Source organism: Natrix helvetica (genome assembly GCF_964273705.1).
Source record: "Natrix helvetica genome assembly, chromosome: 6".
Lineage (NCBI taxonomy): Eukaryota > Metazoa > Chordata > Lepidosauria > Squamata > Natricidae > Natrix > Natrix helvetica.
The window spans coordinates 73,179,349-73,200,381 of NC_138553.1; the positions used below are offsets into that span (position 1 = coordinate 73,179,349).

The window sequence follows — 21,033 nt, forward strand, 5'->3', positions numbered from 1 at the left end:
AAAAATTGAATTTCACCACATTTGACAACCCTGGACTAAACTAAAGGGTACGTGGTATATTATTAGCTGATAGCTGCAGTGGTTAGAACTGACTTCAGCCACTTCAGCTGACTGCCGGCTGCCAGCAGTTTGCAGTTCAATTCTCACCAGCTCAGCCTTCCATCCTTCCAAAGTCAGTAAAATGAGGACCCAGATTTTTGGGGCAATATGCTGATTCTATAAACCGCTTAGCGGGGGCTATAAAGCACTGTGAAGCAGTATATAAGTCTGAGTGCTACTGCTATTAATATTACAGCAAACAAAATACATATTTATTACTACCAGTTCTGCATAAGTGGTTGATCGCCTTTTTAATGCACTTGGACAGAATAAGTAGAAATGATAGTAGTACGGTTAGGGTGTGGGTGTGTGATTAAAAACAACGGATTGCTGAATTAGTAGAATGTCACTATAGAGTAACCAGTTAATTTCATATGAGACAATGGATGGAAAAGCTAAGAGGGAGCAAAAGGCAGTTGACAAAAGTAAAAGGAATGAGAAGAAAAAGAAGAGGAGATAATTAATACATAGAAAAAATGCAACCCTTGCACAAAACCAGGTAGTGATTCTGTAAATCATGAAATTTTGTACCTCTAAGTATCAACTTAGTATAATACAGTTTTAACTGCTTATGAACAGTTCTCCAAATAAATGAAGGCCAGAACATAATACTTCCCTACATCTAAGACACAACTGTCAGGAAAACATCTGACAAAAGAGAACAACAGGAATATCAATATGGGAACCTTGAATATTTTGAGTGTTGCCAAAGCAAACTTAGAAGAAATTATGCCATTTCTCACCAAGAAAATCCACTTTTGCTACAAGATTTAACTATTAATGTTATCCACAACTACTACTGCTGACCCAAGTCAATGGATCAGATTAAGAATTAGATTCTGTATGCCACTCTAAACTGCTGAAAGAAAGAAAAATAAGAAAGCAGTGCTTTGTTCTATGTAAATAGTGAGAAAAAATTATGGCATCACTTCTAGCTTCTAATAACTTCCTTCAGTGCAGGAGAAACTTGAACCCCATGTAACAGAATAGAATAAGATTCTTCCTTGAAGTCAAAGACCTGAATGGCCTACAAGCAATGAACTGTTCAGAAAATGTAACAGATATCAACACAATAAAACAGATAACAGAGCCTTCATCATCTGTTGCCAGTTCCCTGTCTTGTCACTTGCATGCAAACTAGTTTTGGATCTCCATATGAAAGTCACCTCAAAGATGTAACATGTTAAATACGGGGCTACTGAATAAATCTCACTGCTCTTTAGTTACATCAAGAAAAATAGTAGAAAAAGTCGGTTCAGAAGCAAGAGAAAATTTAAAAAGAAATTAGAAGCATGTAGATATATTTGCTGGAAGTGCTAAACACAAACTAAGTAAATTAATATAATGCTCTATTCCACAGAAGTATGTGGAAACTGAAGCAGCAAAACAGGATAACTAAAACATCCAGTCACCTTTGTTAGGTGCGGTGCCTGAAGTATTTACCTTCTCCAAGTTGGCTAAAATAAGAGATAAAAATATATATATATCACTAACTAAATAAACATATGCATTTATACAAGAATGCAGCTGCATTTGATTCTAACAGCCAATTTACCAAATTGCCCTTCACCCACACCCCAGGAAATAGATATGCTATTTCCGATGTTTGGGAGTTGTGCCATTTCAGAATGAAGGAAGAAACAATTTAAATTTCTCCATCTTGCCAGAATTTCTGATCTCCCAAAAGGAAGTGCGGTTGTATTCTGTTTGTTCATTTAAATTTTATATAGCTTAAACATGGATGCAGCATGTCAGCTGAAAAACAAACATCAGGAATGGAGACTCAGAATACTCTAAGTGGAAAGATATTTCTGACTCAACTGCAAACATGCTAAAGAGAACATCCAGAATCGTGGCTCTATTATATGATGCTAACAATTACATCCTCAAATAAAAACAGCTACAAGTAAACCAGAAGCTATCGGAAGAAGCTCGTGTTCTAAAACATGTCTCAGTAATGTATGTGTAGCAATAATGTGTAATTCTGACTCATGCCATCTTCCGAACTGTAGTAATAGTTAGCTGTTGAGGACTAGGATAATTATTACTATGAAACTGCTGACAAGTCAACAAACACAACATAAGATTTGTACTGTTTTTTTTTTGTCCATCCTGCTACATCTGTAGACATTCAGAGATATTTTCTTCTGTACTGTTTACCTAAAGAAGCTTCAGGCGATACACTAAGGTAATCGACGCTTGGTCCATATTCTGGATCTTCTAGAAATATATATATAAAACAAAACAAAACAAAACAAAACAGCAAGCATATAAATGTTAAAGATTGGTACAGTTCTAAATCCTTGATCCACATACAGTCAATTCAGCTTCCTGTTTTCCCAGTCAGTCAACTTCTGTTCTTACCTATTTGAATTAAAGGCAGTGGCAGTATGCTGAAAATTTATCTTGATCAGAACTGATTACAATAGGCAAATTTAAAGTATATTTTTATCAGAAGCAGTCATATTTCTAGAACTTTTCATGTGTGACAATAACTGGCATGGGTCATAAAGCAGCAAAACTCACCTAGTTTTGAGTAAGTAGTTTTGTATATGTTTTTGAAAGCACTACAATTGATAAAAGCTATTTATCCAACAATCTTATAAAAACACAATCAACAGGATTTAGGAATTTTTACATATTTGCTACCTTTTGTCACACATTTTAGAAATGAAGTTGATAAACTATACCATCTTTGCTTTCTGAATTATTTTCTGAAGAACTCTGCTGTGGATTAATTTTTTCCTGTGGTGATAATTCCTGTGGGTCAATAACCTACCAAGAAAACAAAAAAAACACGTTATTAGCAGTGTTGAAGTCCAAAGAATTAAAATTAAGCTCATCAGAATTAGTTTAGGTACAGACTAATGTTCATGTATATAATATATTAAGTCATATTATAGGTTAAGAAGTTCTTCTGACATCTCATTCAGAAATACAGCTGAAAAATCTATCGGATATGAATAATGAGGAAGTTTTAGTTTCAAGTCCAGGTAGTGAGTGCAGTGAAATATTTTACTATCAATTTGCTTGTACAAAAAATGCATTTACCAGTGGTGGGCTGCTGGAGGTTCGCAGGGGTTCGGAAAACCTCTAGATAAGATTCTGTGCAATTCGGAGAACCCCCAAATCCCACTCCTGGCTGGCCCTGCCCACCCAGCCCCACCCCTCCCAGGAATCGCCATGCGGCCCGTTTTGGATGCAGGTAAGTGCAGGGCGTGCGCAGAGGCTCGGGGAGGGCGAAAAATAGGCTTACTGGAAATTCAGAAAGGCTGGTAGCAGGCCCATTTCCGGCCTCCGGAGTCTGGGGAGGCCGTTTTCGCCCTCCTGGAGACTCAAGGAAAGCCTCCTGCGCCCAGGGAGGGCAAAAACGTGCCCCCCGCTGTGGTGCAGGTGGCCGACTAGGCCATGCCCACCATGGCCACGCCCACACAGCCACTGGGCAGAGAACCCCTTGCTAAAATATTTGAAGCCCACCCCTGATTTAGTCTGTAAGATTTCTTCTAACCCAAATTAAATGGATTTGTATTTGGTTTTAGTGAGCATGTGAAGAGGGACTGAGCAAGGGCTTGAAGGGAATTCAACTGAGACGAAACAGGACAAGGAGAGAGGAGACAGCAGAAGAGCCAGGAAGGTGGAAGGGCTGCTGACTGCTCACTGTGTGACAGATATTGCTTGTTGCTGATTCCGTTCTGAGACAGGTTCAGGGGACAAATAAAGCAGCCAACGTTTCAATCAGCAAGCTTACGGAGTGAACAAACAGGATCTTTTTTTTGCATGAAGGCAAACAGAATTTCTTTTTATGACCTGCAGAGAATGTGTCATGTTTGCTTTCCTTCCACAGACAGAATTTATACACGTTAGAAATGAAGGCCGGTTGCTCTCCTGGAAGAGGAGGTGAAGCACCCTGAGGCAAAGCGGTTCGTCTTCTGTTTTATCAAGGGAAAACGATGAACTCTTGGTTCAGATATAGAAAGCGCTTGAAGAGGGAGAAATGGCATCGAGGAACTTCCCAGGTCAAAGAAGGTAGTCAAAAGAAAAGAAAGAAGAAGAGGAGGAATGCGATGTGTGTGTGTGCATGTGTGTGTGCGTGAGAGAGAGAGAGTGTGTGTGAATGTATGTTATATATGGATTAGAGAACAAATGAAAGTATACAATATCATCAAGAGAGTAAAAGAATGGAAATGGGATGGTCACATACAAGAACGGATGGCCGGGGGGACCAAAGCAGTGATAGAATAGATCCCACTTGATAAAAAGTGCCCACAAAAGAGATCTAAAACAAGATGGATCAACGGCATCAGCAATTATTGTGGGCCCAATTGGCAACCTGATGATGGTGTTGGTGATGAGGAGGAGGCGGCTAGGCATTTAGAAAATGACTGCTTGGATTTAGTACGGATTTGTCAAAAATAAATTAGGCCAGTGAATATCATATGGCCCTGGGATTGTGATGGACCTAGCATATTTTGATTTCAGCGATCCAATAAATTCCCCGTTAGGTTCTACCAGAGAAGCTGACAACAGGTAAATTAGAACATTACTATCTCTAGATAAAAACGAGATGGCTGAACAACTGTAACCATGAATGGATTAAGCTGGAAGGCATCGGGCTGCTTATCACAGGACTTTGTTCTAGGCCAGAGATAGGAAACTATGGCTGGCTCATGCATAGTGGGAGTTGAAGTCCACAAGTCATAAAAGGGCCATAATTCTCCACCTCTCTTCTAGGCTTTGTGCTACTCAACACAAGATTTCAGGAGGGTCTGGAAATCAGCATAAAGAATTTTAGCACGGTTTATGTCACTTCAACGGGAAAAATCAAAGAGAGAAGCATAGGATGAGAAGCAGTACTTACTGTTCCTTTTTATTCTACATTGATCAGAATGTACCTAGACCAGGGATGGCTAACCTTTTTGTCGTCGCGTGCCAAAAGCATGTGCATGCATACGGACGTGTGTGCCCCTGCACCCTTAACGCAATGAGTGTGCAACCCCCCGCCTCCGTGCGCATGTGTGATCCCCCCGTGCTCCCTGCAGCCTCCTGGGACCAAAAACGGGCCGCGGGGAGGGTGCGCTGTATCCCCCACCCCCGTGCATGCGCACACATCTCCAGCATGCATCCTGTCCCTCGCGCATGTGTGACAGAGCCCTAAAATCAGCTGGCTAGCGCAAGGCGCACACACGGTGGAGCTGAGCTGGGGCAACGGCTCCTGTGCCCGCAGAAAGGGCTCTGGATGCCAGCTGTGGAACGCATACCAAAACCCGTCCAAGATGACTGAGAGGCTAAAAAGAAAAACATTAGAAGAACTGCTCGAGACATTGATTTACGTAACTTGGAGAAGACTTTAGGGAGACATGATCAACTTTCAGCAGTTTACTGTGACATACAGGAATGTGACAGGGGTGAACCAATATTTCGGTTGCCGCTGAGACATCTCTAATGATGCCCACGCTATCTTACCTCCTATTGTTCACATATAGACAAAATTCCATGAAATGAAAAACTTTTCAGTTATTCTATACCCGAGTGGAGACGTGAGAGGCAAAGAAGTCTTCTTCTTTCTCTTGAGGTGATAAAGGAGGGGCTCCGGAGCCATCTATCCATAACTAAAATCCACAATAACATAAACATAAAGTGAGACGTTTGTCGGGATTCTCTGCTTTTCTGTTTGTTCAAAGTGCTTGCACTACCTTTTTCGCCTGTTTCCTAATGTAGGAAAACTGTTCAACCGGTTTTTCTGAAACCCTTACACAATACTGGACAAATTGGCTGTGAACAAGATGAAATTGAAGATGCTTGTAATTATAAAGCTTTAAGCTTTTGGGATCCAATTCAGAAAGGGTGTTCTGGAGTGTATCCATTACAGGAAATCCTTGACTTTACAACCATCCATTTAGGGATTGTTCAAAGTTACAACAGCAGTGAAAAAAAAGTGACTTATAGCTATTTTCACATTTATGACTGTTCCAACATCCCCATGGCCACGTGATCAAAATTTGGACTCCTTGCAACTGACCTGTACTTATGACGGTTGCAGTGTCCTCGCTCATGTGACCTTCTGACAAGGCAAGCACAGTCAACGGGACAGTCAGAAGCACTTAACAACTGTTTTCCTAACTTAACAACTGCAGTGATTCACTTAACAACTGTGGCAAGAAAGGCTGCAAAATGGGGCAAAACCAGGGGTGGGCTGCTGGGGATTCAAAGGGGTTCAGGAGAACCTCTAGCTGAGATTCTGTGCAGTTCGGAGAACCCCCAAATTCCACTCATGGCTGTCCCCACCCACCCCACCCTGCCCCTCCCAGGATTCTCCATGAGGCCCATTTTGGATGCAGGTAAGTGCAGGGCGCGCACAGAGGCTTAGGGAGCGTGAAAAATGGGCCGGCCGGAAGTTTGGGAAGGCCGGAAATGAGCCCGTTTCCAGCCTCCAGACAGCCTGGGGAGGCCGTTTTCGCCCTCCCAGAGGCTGGAGGAAAGCTTCCTGACTCTGGGGAGGGCAACCCCCCCTCCCATCGTGCAGGAGACCGACTAGACCACATCTGCCATGGCCATGCCCACCCAGCAACCGGGTAGAGAACCCCTCGCTAAAATTTTTGATTCTGGGCAAAACTCATTTAACTATCTTGCTTAGTAACAGAGATTTTGGGCATAATTGTGGTTGTATATCAAGAGCTATCTGGATAGCTCTTTAAAGCAGATGGACTTCTGCCCAGGTTCTCAGCCCCAGCAACTAGGCTCAATCATTTCAGTCAAACACAACCGTTTTTGCAAATAAATTGTAGGGATCCAACCAGTTGTATGAACACAGCCGTACAACAAGAACAGTATGGTGTATTTTATCTTTGCATATGAACTGGTTATAAAAAGCAGAAAAGCAAAGCTTAAAGATAATAGCACTGATATTAAAAATACAATATTGCTTTCTCTTTTCAAATAACCTGCAGCCTTTTGACATATATGAATACCATGATGCCAATACCATATCATGTTAGCTTTATAAACATTCAGATGACTGAACAAGACAAAATCAGTAAAATATGTACATGACTTACATCTGTGCCATATTTCCGTGTTGCCTGAGCTGCAAGAGATCTAATCTTCTCTCGGTAGAGGTGGGCAGTACGACTGCCATACTTGGCATTGGTATCATTTGTGACGCAACCATGCTGATGAAAGAATGCAGACTAAAAAGAAAACATCGAGAAGGCGTGCTTTTAAAATAATATATTTAAAAATCCTCAATGTCATTGCTGACTAGTTCATTTTCTCAGAAGGCTGAAGAATACATAACAACAGAGTTGGGAGGGACCTTGGAGGTCTTTTGGTCCAACACTCCCCCCCACCCGCTCCCTCTCACAGTTACTGCACCAGGTACCACCTATGCTATACCTGTGCATTTGGTTTTTCTTGCCTAAGTACAAAGTCTTACTTTTCTCAGCACTGAATTACTGTTTGTTGGATAGGGTCCAGTGTTCAAGTCTGTCAAGATCCTTTCGGGTCTTGAGCCTGTCTTCTAAAATGTTGGCTACTCCCCCCAGTTTGGTGTCATCTGCAAATTTGATGAGTTCTAATTTTCTCCCTTCATCTCAACCATTTATGAAGATATGGAAGAGTAGTGGGCCTAAGAAAAGAACCCTACTGCATCCTTCCATCCATGTCAACGTAGTTCCATTGAGGACTACACGTTGAGTGTGATTGGTCAGCCAGTTACATATCCAGCTGGTGGTGATACTGTCGATACCAGGAGTCTCCAACCTTGGCAATTGTAAGACTTGTGGACTTCAACTCCCAGAGTTCCTCAGTCAAAGCCGCCATGTTCACTATCCATACTTCTTTGGTTTTCTTATAGACAATGATTAAGTTTGGTGTTTATTCGCTTTCTTTGGCTGTTGCTACACCCTGGGGGCTCATATTCAAGTGATCATCCACTAGCATTCCAAGGTCCCTCTCACAGTTGCTGCTTTTGAGCCAAGTTTTGCCTAATCTGTACTTGTACCTTTGGTTTTTCCTGCCTCCGTGTAAAACCTTGCTTTTCTTAAGTGTCTTACAACAGTAGCTCTAATTGCAATTGTTAGGTAAATGCTGCATGGTTGTTAAAGAGGTGACATCATATGATTGCCATTTGTGATCTGCCAGCTTGCCGGCTGACGCTGCTTATTTATCGAAAGCCAGTAGTGAAGGTTGCAAATGGCAATTAGGCAACCCTAGGAGGAGGATTGTAATTGCAGGCTTGATTGCCAAGGGCCCAAATCGCAGGGATGCTGTGTCTTCATTCATCACCATCGAAATTCCAGTTGCTGAATGAATGATTGTTTACCGAGGAGTACCTGTCATCAAAGCTTAATCCATAATAGAATTGTGTGCATCAAGAGAATTGATGAGGTGCCATGAAGTGGATATTGACTCTTAATGACCAAACAGATGGACCTTTTCCAGGATGATCTGTCCTCAGCTGGCCTCTTTTAGCTCTTCCAATAGTGCACAGATTCCCGCTGTGAGATTGAATCCATCCATTTTGCTGCTAGAACAAGGCTGAGCTTGAGGGCGGGGTCAAATGCATCATAAGTTTGGAGTCCCCCTTCCCCCCCATGAATTATGTTCTTATCTAGCACCAGTTTGCCTTTTCCGTTAGCAGTTCAGATCCTTGTATATAGGTAGCATAAAATAAACTTGGACTTCTTCTGAATTCTATCCCAGTTCCAGGTTTCTTGCGCTTAACATGAGTTGCTCTCTTTTTCATTCCACATTTCCCAACATGATAAACTTCTCGATAAAGCTGGATGTTTGCATAATGCAGGGGTGTCCAAACTTGGCAACTTTAAGACTTGTGGACTTCAACTCCCAGAATTCCCTAGCCAGCTCTGCTGGCTGGGGAATTCTGGGAGTTGAAGTTCACAAGTCTGGGGAATTCTGGGAGTTGAAGTTCACAAGTCTGGGGAATTCTGGGAGTTGAAGTTCACAAGTCTGGGGAATTCTGGGAGTTGACGTTCACAAGTCTTAAAGTTGTCAAGTTTGGACACCCCTGGCATAATGTATCCAAAATATGATACAGGTTGTCCTTGATGTACGACTATAATTGAGCCTAAAATTTATATTACTAAGTGACACGTTTATTAAGTGAGGTTTGTCCCATTTTACAATCTATTTTGCCACGGTTGTTAAGTGGATCACAGCAATTAAGCTAGTTGTTCAGTGAATCTGGCTTCCTCACTGTCTTTGCTTGCCAGACGTTCACAAAAGGTGATCACTGCAAATGTCATAAATAGGAGTCAGTTGCCAAGCATTTGATCACGTGACCATGGAAATGCTGCAATGGCCATAAGTGTGAAAAATGGGCATAAGTCACTTTTTTTCAGTACCGTTGTAACTTTGAATGGTCACTAAACAAATTGTTGCAAGTCAAGGACAACCTGTAATTTGAGCTTGCTCATTGGTGTGGTGAGTAAGAATTCTGGGTTGATTTATTCTATAATCCAATTCTTTATTTTCTTGGCTATCCTTGGTATATCAGGAGTCTACCTCATCAAGACTGTTTTAAAGAATAGAATAAAATAGAATAGAATAGCATAGCATGAATAGAAGAGTTGGAAGGGACCTTGGAGGTCTTCTATTTTTTTTTTTCAAAAAGTTTTATTGGTTTTTTTTAAAAAACATTTATGTGGAAAAGGGTAAGTGGAATTACAAATTTTGGCAGTTGCAAGTGTGGCAGACGCCCCCTCCCTCCAAACTCCTAGGTTACATCAAAATATCAGATCTTAATACATGATCATAAAAAATCAGCATATTAATTCTAGAAAGAATAATTTTCAATCAATTTATATAGTTATAATATATAGTCTAGTTATAAATTCATTTTTACTTTCGGTCTGTTTATAACATTGTGATTTTCTTATTTATTTTTGTGACCTGAGCTTTCTTGGTGTTGACCCTTCACCCCCCGCTGGCAGAGCTCCGGCCCCTCCCGTGTCCTGTATGACCGTTGTAGTGTCTTCTGTTTTTTCTAGGTTGGCTTTATTTTTTTCCATAAAGGCCTGTGCCTCTATGGGTGTATTAATTCTGATTCTTGTCTCCTCCCAGAATATCAGCATACCTTCAGGCATCAACCATCTAAACCACACCCCCTTCTGGTATAATTTATTCGCCAATTGCGAATAGCTTTTCCTTTTTTCCCTAATTTTTTTGGGAATCTGCTTTAGAATGGTTATCTCCCTGTCACAGTATGTCAATGTTTGCCCCCTTTGTACACCCAGAATTTAATCTCTTGTGGTTTTCCTAAGGAATTTAATGTGAACCTCCCTGGGTACATTATGTGTTCTGGCATATGCTGAATTCACTCTATAAGCTAGGTCTATCTCCCTTGGAGGTCTTCTAGTCTAACCCCCTGCTTAGGCAGGAAATCCTACACCACTTCAGACAAATGGCTATCCAATCTCTTCTTAAAGACTTCCAGTGTTGGGGCATTCACAACTTCTGGAGGCAAGTTGTTCCACTTATTAATTGTTCTAACTGTCAGGAAATTTCTTCTTAGTTCTAGGTTGCTTCTCTCCTTGATTAGTTTCCACCCATTGCTTCTTGTCCTGCCCTCAGGTGCCTTGGAGAATAGCTTGACTCCCTCTTCTTTGTGGCAGCTCCTGAGATATTGGAACACTGCTATCACATCTCCCCTAGTTCTTCTTTTCAACAAACTAGGCATATCCAGTTCCAGCAACTGTTCTTTATAAAACATCAATATTTCAGGATCCAACTTTTCCTTCCTTAGAATGGAATGCCTTGGGGAAAACGACTGCCTGGATGATTCTGATCATAGATGCAAACCAGCATCTGAATATCTTTTCCAGGGCATTCACTGCTACTGTCCTAAATGATAAGACTGTAGTTAGCTCCTTTAATGTTGATAGCTGATCCAAATGGCAGGAGTTATCCATTATTTCAATATCTTCACTATCAATTCTGTTGCTAATCAGTTGTCATTAATTTGCTCTTCTTTGTATTTCATTTTAGTTCCATTTTTTACTGTGCTCCTTTACTTTCAATACTGTGGCTTCCTGTCCAGTGTACAGATTCCACATGAGGACAATGAGATCTCAATTTTATTAAGTACATTCCACAACTGAATATTATCAATACAATTAAAGGTCTTTCCATAATCAATGAAGTACATATTTATTTTCAGTATTCTATACTTTCTCAATTATCCAGTCTTCTTCAGTAATAATGTTTCTGTTTCTTCCCTTTATTTGCTGAAACCAGTATTAATATCTGGCAACTCTACATATGGTCTTAATCTAAATCGGAGGCATTTGTTTGGCTAGCAGGTGAAATTAGGAATATTGTGCAATAGTTTGCACACTCTGTTTAAGATTATATTTTTGAATACTAGTATGCAGACTCACTTCTTCCAATCTTTTGGCCATTGGGTTTTTCTCCACATTTTCTGGCATAATACAGTTCAAACCTTTACCGATTTTTCTTCTATAATTGAAAATATTGGGGGGGGGGGGGGAAACCCTACTCTATTCAGGTAAGTAACATAGTAGCAGTACTACATATCAGAATTTGGACATATAAGTGATGAGATGAATTTAAAGTTTGTCATTTCCTATTTAAATAAGTTCACCCAAGCATAGCTTCACATTTCTAATTAGTAAGACTGAATGCCAACATTTCTGAACCTTTGCATTCCACATTAAAAATCTGCATAATTTAGGCAAAAGAGTATAATTTATTATTTCACTCTTCTAATTTTATTGCTGTTTTGGATCATTACGGAGCCAGGGCACCTCCGCCACCGCCATCCCAGCCTATTTTTTTCCGCGGCTTCCAACCGGAGTCTTTTGGCAGTGGCCACTCTAGGCGCAAGCTCTATGGTTGTGGGCCAGCTGCCTGCAGAGCGTACAACCATAGAGCATGCACCCAGAGTGGCCACTGCCGAAAGACTCAGGTTGGAAGCCGTAGAAAAAGCCAGGCTGGGATGGCGGCAGCGGAGGTGCCCTGGCTCCGTAATGAGAGCTGGGCCATGCATCCTGAGGCTGGGAGTCGGGTGATCAAGAGCAGAACAGCTGCTCGCGCAACCCCCCTCTCCAGCGGTGCAGAGCGCCATTCACTGGCATTTGGAAGGCACCAAGCCGCAGGAGCCGGGCAGCAGCGAACAGGCACTCATGCGGCTTGACGATACCCCTAGGTCAGTGAATGGTGCTGTGCCCGGCTGCAAAGGGGGTTTGCCAGATGGCTGCTCGTGAGCGTGGTCACTTCATGGCTGCTGCGACAGCGCAACACAGCCATTCGTCCATGAGGCTGTGCCCGGCTCTTTGGGAGCCCACTCACAAGAGAGCAGCCACCCGGCAACCCCGAAACAATAAACCCTCCCCCCATAATAAAGCCCAAGCCATATTTTGTAGGTAAAAAGAAAATAAGACCCTGTCGTATTTTCGGGGAAACACGGTAGGGATTCGAACCACCAAACTGCTGAGCCTTTCTGATTGACAAGCTCAGCCTCTTAGCCACTGAACCAGTTAATTACTGCTTCCTAGAAACCAGGAAAAAAAACCAAGCAAGTTTTAATGTACTTACAGCATTTGCATTTCCTCCAACTTGCATGCACCTCAACTGAAACCATGACCAGTTTGAGTCTAATTCTGTGGATCTAAAACCAAAAAAAATAGAAGTAATTTCTGAAGAACCATTTAATACCAATAGCAATTTAGGCTTATATACCTCTTCATCGTGTTTTATAACCTTCTGTAAACAATTTACAGAGTCAGTATATTGTCCGTCCCCCCCAAACAATCTGGGTCCCCCTTTTACCGATTTCAAAAGGATGGAAAGCTGAGTTAACCTTGAGTTGGTGAGACTTGAACTGCCGAACTGCTGACAGTCGGCAGTCAGCAGAATTATCCTACAATGCTGCATTCTAACCACTGCGTCACCATGGCTCTTTTTAAAAAGCAACAATAAAGCAGCGCATCTTTTGAAGCAACAAGGAGGCTTGGGGGCATGTTAAAAATAAAACAAAAGCCAAAGAGGATACAGACCCATTGAAAAAACAAGGTAGTTACTCTTCATCCTAAAAGGAACCTATGTGAAATGTCTTAAGTCAACATTTTAGCAATGTTTTGGATGAGCAGGTTATGAAGGAAGGATGACACAAAATTAAGAAACGCAAATTGTTTAGATGAATATAATGAAATATGGTTATTCTTTATTAAAACCATTGTAGAGATGCAATATAGATGTTTGAAAACCACCCAGAGACACTTAGGCGAGATGGGTGATGTAAAAATTTAATTAAAAAAACAAACGAATAAATAAATAAATAAAATAGAACTATATATACACATACACACAAGGAAAATTTATATCATGGTTATTTTGTTCTCCTTTTTTCTATCATTTTTCCTTATTCCATTTAGTTAAATAAATAAAAGCCACGAAACAAGTTCGAAGAAGGTGCCAAGTGGCTTGAAGTATGGAGTGAAAGGAGTAGAACGGAATTTGATAGAGAATTTAAAGTTCTTTATCTTTGATAGGAAAAATGTATTGTCCTTTTTGGAGTATACGATGCACCAAGATTTTGAAGAGGTAAATTTTTAAAAAAGTTTTTGCACTCTGCAGACCTCCCAAACCCTCTGCACCCCTCATTTTTTGTGAAAAATGGGGCATGCAGAGAGTTTGAGAGGCCTGCAAAGTACTCCTGGGGGTTGGGGGGGGGGGGCAAAAATGATTTTAAAACGGCCCATTTTTTGCTTGTTTTTTGTCCTCCCCAGCCCCCAGGAGCACTTTGCAGGCCTCCCAAAGCCTCTGCATGCAGGGACAGGGTTTCAGGAGGCCAAAACTGCTGTATTCAATGTATAAGATGCACCCAGATTTTCTCTCTCTTTTTGGGGGGAAAAGGTGCGTCTTATACTCCAAAAAATACGGTAAGCTCTGGGTATCCTTGTCAACACAAAGTTAACATTAATTCAGTGTAGTGTGATGCTTTTGCTAAAAACAGCTGCTGTCCTGGCATGTATTATCAAAAATATAAGTTCATATCATAGAAAAAAATGGTTCCAATCCATTTTGCTTTGGTCAGATTTTACAGTTACAGATTAGAACAAGTTGAGAAGCAGATTTCCCAGATGGTGAACAGCCTGGATATCAAGCTCTATATGGAATGGTTAAGGATTTGGTAAGAAAGCTATGATAGTCTTTTTTATTATCCCAGATGTAATATAAGAAGCAGATCTTTTCACCACAATTTAATTGATTAAACGGAACTGAGGAGAGCAACAGGTTGGTAATCTCTTCCATATTTTACACAGAAAAGGTTTATAAGAAATCAAGCATCTCCTTCGCAATGCTTGCTGCATGGTTTTTGAAAATACTGCGAACGGGACAAGAAGAGCCGGGAAAGAGATAAATATTCAAAAAGCATTATTGGCATATGAAACAAATGAAATAATATTCAACTTGAAGGAGAGCCAATGAATTACTGAAAATATTTTAAAAGCTAAATAGTCAATTGCAAAACAATCCCCCACTCAGTATGTGAGTATTCAACTTTACAGGAGTTAGATTGTCAAACAAAAATAGCCAATCTTAACAAAAAACTTTTCAGAAAAAAAAATAGCCAAACTTGGGGAAAGCTACTGCTATATTTGGTACATAAACTTCACCCATTTTAGTTGGAAACGACGAGTATAGGATTGTTCTTTATCAGATCTGCAAAACAATACTCACAGTAAAGTTGAAGATATTTTAATTTATGGAGAGAACTGCAAAGGAGTTACTATTCAAAGGAGTTAAAAGCATAAAGTCCTAAGACATAATAGAAGAGCTGCAATTGATATTTGATACTAGTACAGCTAACAAATCATGCAAACATTTTAAGAACAAACAAAAGCTATGGGAAACATATGTCAGAGTGACCAAAATCAGAGTAAATATTAACCAAAGCTTAGCTTGAAAATGAAATTTTCATCTGATACTCTATATTTTGAAATTCATGTAAGATATACTTTAATGAAAGATGTGCCAGACTATTTCTATTTATTTTATATCGGTGCACCAGAAAGACAGCCAACAAAAACAAGAGTGTTTCGAACCAAGAAGCATCTTTTCTACAAGATGAAGAAATGTATATGTACATATAGACACAAAAACTGAGGAAAATATCTCCCCCCTAAGAATGAACCGCATGCATTGCTAAATGAATTGCTTACCGAATGAAACTCAAGTGAACGCCAAGTGAGCGATGTGTCCCAGAGCAGTCAATACAGAGGAAAACTCCATATGTTATGCTTGCCCAGCTTGGATTTTTTGCTCCACAGTCAAAACATAACTAGAAAACAGTCACAATTTAATTGTTATTACGCAGCATACTTTTGTCTCCTAAATAAGTACGATCTGCTGGTTAACCTACTTGCAAGTTTCCGTGGCACAATGAGGTAAGGGAAGTAACAGAAATACTAAAATCTGACATCTAACATTTAAAATCTGACATTTAAAATATTTTTAACTTAACCAAATATATACAGGTAGCTCTTGTTTAATGATTGCCTTGTTTAGTGACCATTTGAAGCTGTGATAGTGATGAAAAAGTAACATTAAGACCAATCTTCAAATTTGCAACCTTCTGTAAAGGTCTACAAAGCAAAGGAAAGCTGAAATCAGGTGTTAAGTTTCAATTAATGAAACAAAGCCTTCAAATACAATTCAAGTGGCATGTATTTCTGTCGTTGCACCTCTTGGACATTCCTAAGGGGTGCACAGATAGATGAATGGATGGATGGATGCAGATTCAGACATACATATTTGCAAATCAATAAATACAATAAGCAACCTATCATATCCACATGTTGTCTGCAAGGGAGAGAATTCTAAAATATTCAAACAATGGCTTGAAATTACAGGGAAGGCAACAAGTTAATTAACCACCCTGATTAACTGCAAGGTTTCTCCAATAAATTACGTATCTCTCTGATAATTAGGCTGTAGGTCAGAAAAAATGAAAAGTATACCCAAAATTATTTGGGTGCTTTCAGTTCCCGCTAACTTAAAATGGATATGACGACTACTATAGTACAGGTAGTCCTCGATTTACGACCATAATCCAGCCCAAAATTTATGTTGCTAAGTGAAACATCTGTTAAGTGAATTTTGCCCCATTTTACCACCTTTCTTGCCACAGTTAAGTGAATCACGGCAATTATTAAATTAAACATGGTTGTTAAGTGAATCTGGCTTCCCCATTGACTTTGCTTGTCACAAGGTCACAAAACTGGAATCACAGAACTCAAGGACCCTGCAGCTGTCATAAATAATCAGTTGCTAAGAGCCTGAATTTTTATCACATGATATGGGGCTGCTGCAATAGTCTTAAGTATGAGAAACAGTCATAAGTGCCTTTTTTCAGTGCTGTTGTAACGCTGAACAGTCACTAAATGAACTGTGGTAAGTCGAGGACTACCTGAACATACACAAAGGAGATTATGATTTGGTAAAACAACTTATTGACACTGCTGCATCATGCTAGCTTTTCTTACCGTCCAACAACTGCATATGAACATATGTTTCAACCAACATTAAAATGGCACAAAATAGGAAGACTTTACAGACCTTGGATTACTTCAAAAAGCAAAGCAGGGTAAACCTGATTTAAGTCCTGGACACAAGACCATCACAGGTCTCAAGGCTGTAAGCTAATGGGAAGTTAAAATAATTCTTGAAATAGTTAATGCCCGGTCATTTTTGTACTGTGGCCCAGATAACTACATGTAATAGATCCACTAGGAACTGCATTTGATTTTAAGAAGATACTACTTTTATATAAGATACTATTTAAAGAACCTAATCCAAGTATCTCCAACAAAATAAACATGTTTTCCTATTTCTCAGCTCTCCATAGGCAGCTGATCGATCACTGTGAAAATAGAAGACAAAAAAAAAAAACTCAAAGGCTTTTGGTTTGATCCTTCACACTTTACTGGTCTTCAAGATAACTTGTTGGCATTTCTTTGAGAGCAACAGTGAACATATGAAACCCAAATATTCCCTTTTACTGTAGCCCCCACACCTTGTTACGAAACCAACTTGGATAAAATAACCTTGGTCTCAGAATGTAATGGATCCACATTACGGACACAAACTATTGCATTAAAATTCTGTTCAATGCTTAATTAAGTTCAACTAAATAAATTGGCTTGCTCTGCTTCGCAGCTTCCCTTTATTTCTTCATCTTAAAGGGCATTGTATTCTTGTGAACATAATTCATATAGAGCCGTGATGGCGAACCTATGGCACGCGTGCCACAAGTGGCACGTGGAGCCATTTGTCAGGGCACGCGAGGCGCTGCCCTGTCAGCTGGCCAGTGCGCATGCGCGCGCTGGCCAGCTGAATTCATCTTTTTAAAGCTATTTTTCGCCTTCCCCAGGCTCCAGAGGCTTTATAGGAGCCTGGGGAGGGCGAAAAGAGTCTCCCCGCCGCCCCGGAGGCTTCAGGGACCGTCCCTGAAGCCTTCGGCATGCTTAAAACCACCCTCCGAGCAAACCGAAAGTGACTTCCGGTTTGCTCGGAGGGTGGTTTTAAGCACTCCAAAGGCTTCAGGGAAGCCTCTGGACAGTCCCTGAAGCCTCCGGAGGGCCTCCGGTGGGTTGGGGGAGGCCCTTTTCGCCCTCCCCAGGCTCCTATAAAGCCCCTGGAGCATGGGGAGGGCAAAAAAAACATGTAAAAATGGGGGGTCGCGCATTTTGCGCGCATGCGCACTGGGGGGGTCGTGCATTGCATTATGGGTGCGGCACGCCCTGCGCTCCCCCCACTTGTGGCACGCGAGCCAAAAAAGGTTCGCCATCACTGATATAGAGCATTCCATAAGCATTCCTTGCTTAATTCTTGGGAAAAAATTCTGAAACATTCAAAATGAGTGTGCTGCTTCAAAGTTATTTTCAGAGAATGCAAGGGGATAGAATTACTTGATACTTGATTAATCTAATAAAAATAATTTCTGTCTAAACAGTCAGAAGCAAACAAATACCTTAAGATCAACTGGCACTGAAGCTTGCATTGCAAAAACAATTGTTTCTTTTGACACACACACTGAAAAGCCATTTTCAGTCAACGCATCAATTTCTAGCTTAACATTAAAGACTGCATTCCACACAGTGATGTAAACATATGCTACTGGAATCGAAAAAGTGAACTTTGAACTCAGATTCCAGCACAGAGGAAGTGAACATTAACATTATTTTAAAATGATATGGCTAGCAAAGATTTAAATATGCCATAGAAAATATTGTCACAAAGTAGCAACAAAAAATCATTAAAATATTTTTGCCTTGGATTAATATTATTATATTTTGGAGACATGGAAAGATCAGGAAAACCAGCATGTTCTCATGAGTATATAATTACATTAAGTGATTGCTTGCAAATGAATACTGGCTAGAATGTGAGACTGTCAAACGATGGCAACATCCCACAATATACACTGGGGCCAGGAATTAATAGGATTGGAGTTTAGGTGCAACACTTCTGAGTGAAAAAAACAAGACATCTATGCCAGGAAGTCTCTGGTGTTCGTTTGTTTTTTACTATTATTCAATATTGAAAGTGTGCAATCTATTCTGGAAAGTGCATAAGATTTAGTAACTTTGGGAAAACCACTGTGACACAATAGTCGAGTCTTCTTCTAGATGTAGCGATACAGACTCAAAACCATTCTCTTGCACAAGCTGGCTGAAGTTTGCTACTGTGATTTTATTGCAATATTTTCTTCACACAGCTGAGTAAAATTTCGCTTTAGATGCAGCTGAAATAACAGGCATGATCCAAGTCTCAGCATTATTATTATACAACATGCTTTTTTCTCTTGGAGGACCTGAGTGGGGATGGCACCAGTATCTACATACCACCACCCTGCAAGGTGCAGAGACTGGCTTTAAAGTCTTCTACCTGAACGGGGTCTTGACCTTGCCTCTCCCAAGTTCAACACCCAAACCTGTACCTTTATTAGCAGAAAAACAATCTAATGATATTGAAGGCTTTGTGGATACATCCCTATCTAGTCTAGTCTAGAGAATAGAATAGAGAATAGAATAGTAAATAGAATAGAGTAGAGTAGAATAGAATAAATAGAATTCTTTATTGGCAAAGTGTGATTTGGACACATAAGGAATTTGTCTTTGGTGCATTCAGTGTACATAAAGGAACTAAAATAGAATACATTCATCAAGAAGCATAAGAAACAACACTTAGTGATAGTCATAGGTTACTAACAAGCAATCAAATCATATTAGGAAACAAATAAAACAATACAAATTGTAAAGATACAAGCAACATGGTTACAGTCGTAAGTGGGAAGAGATAGGTACTAGGAAGGATAAGAAGAATAACAGTAATACAGTCTTAGTAAATAGTTTGACAGTGTTGTGGGAAATAGTTGTTAAGCAGAGTGATGGCATTTGGGAAAGAACTGTCCTTTTGTCTAATTGTTCTGGTGTGCAGTGCCCTATAGCATCATTTTGAGGGCAGAAATTGAAACAATTTATGTCCAGGATGTGAGGGGTCTGTAGATATTTTCACAGCCCTCTTTTTGACTCGTGCAGTTTACAAGTCCTCAATGGAAGGCAGGTTGGTAGCAAATCAATTGTTTATTGCTTATTGTAGCCTATGACTATCACTAAGTGTTTTTTTATTCTTGAGGAATGTATTTTATTCCCCTTATGTACACTGAGAGCATCTGCACCAAAGACAAATTCCTTGTATGTCCAATCACACTTGGCCAATAAAGAATTCTATTCCATTCTTTCTCCATATTCTATTTTATGCTATGTTCTATTCTATTCAATATTCTATGTTCTATTCTGTTCTATATTCTATTCTATGTTCTATTCTATTCTATATTCTGTTCTGTTCTATTGTATGTTCTATTGTATGTTCTATTCTATTCTATTCTATTCTATATTCTATTCTATATCCTGTTCTATTCTATTGTAGCCAATATTCTATTCTATTTTCTATTCTATTCTAAATGATAGTGCTAGAGAAATGCTTAGCCCCAATGTCTCCCCAGACGGTTCATTTCTCCCCGATTTCCAAGTGTATGATTTCCTACAGCCCCATCCAAATATGAATTCTATTTATAACCCCCCCCCCCCCCAATAAAGCAGTAAATCCTGTAAAATGGATCAACCCATCCAGGCAATGAATGATCCCTTTGGGAACAAGCTGCCTTCTTCGGGGATGTCGCTCAGCAATCTCCCCACCTTCAGGGTTTCATGAGGGTCTCTCTCCCCCCCAGCCCCCCCCCCACCCCTCAGGATAAACACGCTTGGGCTTCCCGGCTCCCCCACACACAACTCCCACTCGCTCCGCCTCTCGCCGCCTTGCAACGTGTCACTCGGAAGCCCGACGCTTCGCTTCCTCTGCCTACCTTGTTCGTGGCGACGGCGCGGAGCCGCTTGAAGACAGTCGCCAAATCGTGCTTGCTAGGTTCGCACATCCCTCCGCGGCGCCCCTATTTTAGGGGGCTCGCTGCCGCTTCAAACGGTAACGCCGCTCCTCCTCCTCCTCCTTCTGCCGTTGCTTTCGCCGCTGCTGCCAGACCGGCAGAAACAAGAGACGGCGACGCAGGCGCGTCGAAGCACCAGGAACCAGGCCGTTTTCGTCCCACCACGCCCCGAGCCCCGCCCACCAAGGGGCAGGGCCCCGGCGCGCTCCCTCACACACACACATCCCACGTCGCGGAGAAAAGCGACCCAGAGAGCCCAGGCGTGCGCGACGGGTCCCTGCCGCTGATTTGTCCGCCGCGGATTGGAGGGCGTCCCTCGGACGATCCCGCCCACCCTTCTTCCCCTCACACCCCCACTAGCCGCACGTGATACAGGAGGCGTCCCGTTGCTAGGAGAGCTTGGAGAACGGAAGTCCGGAGGCCTCGCGGATGACGTCGTTCGTGGG

The 21,033-nt window shown here is 41.0% G+C and overlaps 1 protein-coding gene across 4 annotated transcripts in view; it reads right to left on the minus strand.

Annotated features, from left to right (window-relative positions):
- ARFGAP3 (ARF GTPase activating protein 3) overlaps positions 1-20,750 on the minus strand; it is a 41,107-nt gene extending 20,357 nt beyond the window's left edge. Inside the window, exons 1-8 of one of the 4 annotated variants that reach the window (XM_081957031.1) lie at positions 20,510-20,750; positions 15,303-15,421; positions 12,673-12,745; positions 7,155-7,286; positions 5,625-5,708; positions 2,790-2,874; positions 2,260-2,316; positions 1,512-1,556 (exon numbers count right to left, since the gene is read on the minus strand). In XM_081957031.1, the coding sequence (XP_081813157.1) occupies positions 1,512-1,556; positions 2,260-2,316; positions 2,790-2,874; positions 5,625-5,708; positions 7,155-7,286; positions 12,673-12,745; positions 15,303-15,421; positions 20,510-20,578 (664 nt within the window). In that variant the 5' untranslated portion in view covers positions 20,579-20,750. Of the gene's footprint in view, positions 1-1,511; positions 1,557-2,259; positions 2,320-2,789; positions 2,875-5,624; positions 5,709-7,154; positions 7,287-12,672; positions 12,746-15,302; positions 15,422-20,509 lie in introns of all 4 variants that reach the window. The other 3 variants (XM_081957030.1, XM_081957033.1, XM_081957032.1) reach the window with 3 other exon arrangements.
- Positions 20,751-21,033: the final 283 nt, after the last annotated feature.